The sequence below is a fragment of the Bombina bombina genome, chromosome 10, assembly GCF_027579735.1.
Source record: "Bombina bombina isolate aBomBom1 chromosome 10, aBomBom1.pri, whole genome shotgun sequence".
Lineage (NCBI taxonomy): Eukaryota > Metazoa > Chordata > Amphibia > Anura > Bombinatoridae > Bombina > Bombina bombina.
This window is the reverse complement of record NC_069508.1, coordinates 45,148,406-45,154,405: the sequence shown is the minus strand read 5'-3', so window position 1 is coordinate 45,154,405 and position 6,000 is coordinate 45,148,406. Positions and strand designations below refer to the sequence as shown.

The 6,000-nt window shown below is 38.9% G+C and overlaps 1 protein-coding gene across 1 annotated transcript in view; it reads left to right on the top strand.

Moving 5' to 3' along the window:
• The first annotated feature begins 721 nt into the window (after positions 1-721).
• LOC128640700 (DBIRD complex subunit ZNF326-like) overlaps positions 722-6,000 on the top strand; it is a 91,704-nt gene continuing 86,425 nt past the window's right edge. Inside the window, 2 exon segments of the mRNA XM_053693128.1 lie at positions 722-973; positions 1,554-1,644. Coding sequence (XP_053549103.1) covers positions 922-973; positions 1,554-1,644 — 143 coding nt within the window. The 5' untranslated portion in view covers positions 722-921.

The following is a 6,000-nucleotide window of genomic DNA, read 5'->3' as shown; positions in this document are numbered from 1 at the left end:
GAGTAAGGAAAGCTAAACACAAACACCGCAGAAATGTGAAAATAGCCCTGGTCCTTAACGGTAAGAACATCTTTGGTCACTAAGGGGTTAAAGGGACATGAAATCCTATTTTTTTTCTCCATCATGATTCAAATAGAGCAGGCAATTTTAAGCAACTTTCCAATTTACTATTATCAGATTTTCTTTGTTCTCTTTGTATTGTTCTTTTGAAAAGCAGGACCATAAGCTCAGGAGCATGCGCATGTCTGGAGCACTATATGGCAGAAGTTTAGCAACAATGTTATCCATTTATAAGAGCACAAGCTGGCAGCGCCTATTTCCTGTCAAATAGTGCTCCTGACACCTACCTAGGTATCTCTTCAACAAAGAATACAATGGGAATGGTGCAAATTTGATAATAGAAGTAAATTGGAAACTGGTTTAAAATTGTATGCTCTGTTTGAATCACAAAATAAAAAGATAAGGTTTAATTTGTTGTGTGTGAAAACGAGTACTATATATATTTGTTGTAAATAACTCATTGTTACAATCTATTGCTGAAACTATTAGAGACATAACAATCCTGGTTATATACAAGTTTTATAAACCACTGTTGTTAGCAATTGCTATCCTGGCTGTAACAGGTTAATTATTGGCCGTCATTAACGTAATAGTACGCAACCCTTTTATATCACGTGACAAGCATCCGTCTAGCCAGCCAATCGCGTACGAGTTAATTTAACGTAACGCCACAGCTTGCGTTTTCCTGTCATGATTCGCGTGCTGTGTGTCAGTAGCTTCCTGGTTAGGTAGTGAGTGCGGCTGTCGGTTTCTTTCGTCTACTCTAGACTACCGGCTCTGTACGATTTTAGGAAGGCTCCGGTCGACGTTACTCTGCTGTGTACAATTTGTGAGGTGAAAACCAGGCCCTGAGTTGCAGTAATGGCGTCCGGATTGCCCGCTGCAGTGGAAGCCCTTGGTCGCATAACTGACGGTATAATTTATTCATCTTACATTAACTTTGACTATATATATTCAATTATGCACTAGTTTTCCGTGTTATGAAATATGGTAGCACAAAGCTAGCGAGGCCTTGATCAGACAAAGCACAGGGCCTGAGGCATTTGTCATGCATGCTACTCGGGCTTTTTAAAACTTTTTCCTGTAGATCCTTATGGGTTAAAATCCACTTTTTTTTTTTAAGTTAATATATTTGCAGGCAAATCGTGTATTGGGGCCGATAAATCTTCTCTGCCTTTGTAGGCCTGAGATCAGTCACTTTCTGTATTGATTTTATAGGAATTCTTGCTCCTTTTAAACGGGTTTTAAGATTGTAATCCTAAATATTAGCTTTATATAACTACATTACTTTTGCCCGCTTTCCTGCAATTTTTCTGAATGGACAATGGAGCTTAGGAAAGCAAAATAGCTGAGGCCAACTCTGTGTACTTCTGTAACAAGTTTAGATTGGTTGTTCTAAAGACCAGTGTTGTGTGCAGTTTGCCCAAGTAAACAAAACATATACAGGATAAAAAATACTTATTTTATATTTAATTTAACTTCTTTCTCTCCAGCTTTTATAGATTATAAAAGTAGTTTATATGCTTCAAGAGAACTAGACAACTTTGGTGGCCCATCCTACGCAAGGGAAAGCTCAAGTGACAGGTAATGCAGACTATAGAGGAACCTGCTTCATTAGGGGTTGACATCTAAAATGTTACCCCTTATTTCTTGATGTGGTATGGCTCAGGGTTGAGTTCGCCTATACTTTTCTTCTATGGCTAGACAAACATCTAGAGCCAATGAGCGTTTCTAAATATGGGAAAGTTTAACTTTCCCCGTTACCCATATCTAGGAATATGCAAACTAACCAATTTTTTTGCATGGTTTGTAAAACCAGTCTCCCTTTGACATAAAATTATTAGATTTGATATAAAATTATTTGCCTTTTTTTTTTTTTATGCTTTCTGTTTCAGTGACCAGACTGTTAGATGTGTACCATTTAAAGGGACACTCAATCAAAATTAAACTTTCATTATTTAGATAGAGCATGCCATTTTAAACAACTTTCCAATTTACTTCCATTAACTAAATGTGCAGTCTTTTTATATTTAAACTTTGAGTCACCAGCTCCTACTGAGCATGTGCAAGAATAAGCGTGTATGCATTTGTGAATGGCTGATGGCTGTCACATGGTATGTGTATGCATTTGTGATTGGCTGATGGCTGTCACATGGTACAGGGGGAGTGGAAAAATGCTTAACTTTTAAAATTGTCAGGAAAAAATCTACTAAGTTGAAGTTCAGACAAAGTGCTATTGCATTGTCTCGTTATCTTGCATTTGTTTATGCAAATCTACTGTGTTGACTGGTCCTTTAAGTGTTTGGTTTGCTGCCACATATGCTTTTCCTCGCTATGAATTTGTATTTCAACTTTCTCACTTTCCATATCTGCATTTTTGCAGAAAATGGGTAAATGAAAATACTGAAGTTTTTGGCATACAATTCTCATTCAAACACTATCATTGAGCATATAGTTTATTTTTTCTGCTTGTCATACCTTTAGGGGCAGTGTGCTTTTGAAGTTAAAGGTACATAAGCTTTTTGCATGTTATAGCCTATTTGCTCCACAGTACATAGCAGCTTTAAATAATAAATTGACATTGGCAGATGTATAAAGCAGTGCCGGTGTTCTGGGATAATGGCGAACTTGGGGAAAACTGCGAATTACGTCACTTCCTGTGACGTGGCATCAGCTGTCTCACAAATTTTGGTTGTAATGCGTGCTAGCGTCATTACATACCTGGCTGCATACGTCACTGCTACAATTTTGAGCGCCGCAAAATTCCTGGACCCTTTCAGGAGCGCATGCGTGGGTTTTTGAAACCAGTCAATACTGCCGCTCACGCCACTGCTACAATTTCGGGACTTGTGTACTGTAATTCCAGAACCCTTTGTTGTACAGCGCCCCGCTTTGCCATTTGCCATACAGTTATTTAGTTTTGTAGGCTGCGCAGCCCGACAGGCTTAACATGCTTATTCCTGTAGCAGGGGCAGTCCTACATTGCGCACCACATGACTGGGTGTGCTCACACTGATTTCCTCTTTCCTGACCGTGCGGTTTACTGTAGAAGAAGCGGCTACTTACTGTGGTTTCTCTGTATGGCCTGGGTCATAGGAGGTGGTGAGTGCCCCAGCCATTGGGGGTATAAAGGTGCCATTTTAGCTTATTTCTCTATAGTGTGCTTTATAGGCGCAAGCTATGGAGGATTCTGATGTGTTAGAGGGTACTCCCTCTTTACCCAAATCTAGTACCTGTCTATTGTGAGGAGGCCACGGTATTCCTGCTTTCTCAATTATGTTCCACATGCCTTGACAATGATAATTTCAAAGAAAGTTAATGTTTAGTAACTCTGAGCTGTCCACCTCCGAGGAGTCTCCGTCCCGTGAGGTGTGCACCCTAGTCATCTCCCAATACACATGCAGCTTCCCGTAGCACTCCTAATTCTCCATCTGAAGGTGCCCTTTTTCCGCCAGACTTTACTGAGCAGTTGCAAACGGCAGGGTCTGCGGCCTTTAGTGCTTTACCTCGCCCTGCTAAGCGCAAGCGAAAGGTCAAATATTGCTATCCTTCTTGTTGGGGTAATAATATTTAGACTCTGGCCAGAGTGACTCCCTGACTGAAAGTAGCTGATACCAATTTCCACAGAATTCTGGAGTTATCACCAAGTAACTGACAGACAATATGGATGCTTTGCAATACTGATTTTATTCACCACAAATGCAAACAGTTATAATCTTTTACAGTTTTACAGAAAGCAGAAGTGACTTTGCCATATATGGGTGTATCACATTACTTTATATCCTGTGCGATTAACAGTACATTGTCAGCAGTAATTATGCCCATCACCCCTGTCATTTTAGTAGCAATGTGGTTTGTCAGAACAAATTATGTAGCAATACATATGCAAAGCAAATACAGAAGTTTATGATATTGGGAAGTTAATGTATAAATGAAAAATACATTTTGGAGTCTGCAAAAATATTAACCCCATAATAGCATACAGTGATATAGTAATAAGGCACATTATAAGGCCTATGATATATATATATCTATCTATCCTTCTCAAGGGTATTCTGCTAGCTTATTGATATCATGATACAAGATTATCCATTGACTAAGATGCCTCTGATACGCTTTCTGGGTCAGAATCTATTATCTCTAAGCCTCCAGCTGCAGAGGAACCAGACTTTAGATTCAGAATTGAATACTTACTCTTTCTGCTCAAGGAAGTTTTGGCTACTTTAGAGGTTTTAGAGCCTAAGTTGCCTGAGGAACCTTTGATTCCTAAATTAGATGAGGCCTATGAGGACAGGGTTGTTCCAGACTTTCCCGGTTCCCATAAAGATGGCGAACATAATTAAGAATGAATGGGAAAGACTGGGTTCTCCATTTTCCCCTTCCTTTAACCCCTTGAGTGCTAATGACGGCTCTGAGCCGTCGGTTTCCCACTCTGGTGCTAATGACGGCTCAGAGCCGTCACTAGCACTCTCCCAACTTGAGGGAGATCTGGGGGTTTCCACCCCGGCGATCGGTGCTGCATAATGATAGGCATTGCCGGGGCTTCCCGTTTTGCATGGTGACGTCACCACGTAACTTTATTTAACATTAACAATGTTAACTATAGGAGCAGGGGGCATGCTGCTTAGAAGCCTGTATCTGACATCTAAGCAGCTACAGACCCCCAAGTAATCGCCTAACCTTTCCAACAGTGTAAGTCTTGGGGATCTGAAATAAAAAAAAAAAAAAAGAGATTATCAGCATGAATGCTTCTTGTAAAAGGTAATTTTTCAGTGGTATATGCACATATGCTGCATGTGACTAAAGCATCAGGATTCAAACACCATGTCTGCTCATTCTGAGATTTAGGGTTAGCAATACACAATGCAAAGGTATAAGTTACAAGAAATCAGCTTAGCTTAGAAAAATTCCAATGTTTTAAAAGCCATCATGGAATATGCTTCAGTTTTGTAAGATACAAATTTAAAGCGACACTGAACCCAAATTCTTTCGTGATTCAGATAGAGCAGCAATTTTAATCAACTTTCTAATTTACTCCTATTAAATTTTCTAAATTCTGTTTTTTTTTTTTATTTGAAATGCAAGATTGTAGGTTTAAATGCCGGTCCATTTTTGGGAAACAACCTGGCTGGTTCTTGCTGATTGGTGGATAAAATCACCCACCAATAAACCAATTTGTATCACATTAGTTTCTCATAAGCAGATGTGATTCATGTCCATAGCTGTTTAAATTTCAAGCACTGTATAGCTAATAAGAAACCATGCACAATTGCGCAAAAAAGAACAGAAACTGGTACTGTTTACTTAAAGGGACATAAAACAAGTTGGGATAGACAAAATATATGTACTTTAAAGGATACCTAAACCCATTTTTTCTTTCATGATTTAGATAGAGCAACTTTCTAATTTACTCCTGCTATCAATATTTTTTCACTCTTGCTATCTTTATTTAAAAAGCAGGAATTTAAAACGTTAAAGCCAGCCCATTTTATGTTCAGCACCCTGGATAGCCCTTGCTTTATTGGTGGCTGCATTTAGCAAGCCAATAAGCAAGCAATAACCCAGGTTCTAAACCAAAAATGGACCTGCTCCTAAGCTTTACATTCCTGTTTTTTTTTTTTTTTTATATAAAAATAGCAAGAGAACAAAGAAAAATGAATAGGAGTAAAGTTGCTTAAAATTACATGCTGTCTGAATCCTTAAAGAATATTTGGGTTTAGGCGGCGTCCTTTTAATTACTTTACCTGCAAATTTATAATGCAGTGCCTCACCATAAACCCTTTCTTTTAAGTTTCTGAATTGTAAAGCTTGACCCCCCCCCCCCACACACACACATTTATTTCTAGGCTATATCTATTGGTAGAATGAAAAAGTGAACAGGTATTATCTGCTGGAGCATGCTTAGAAGCTGAACTTGGCTAAAATACAATGGGGGGATTC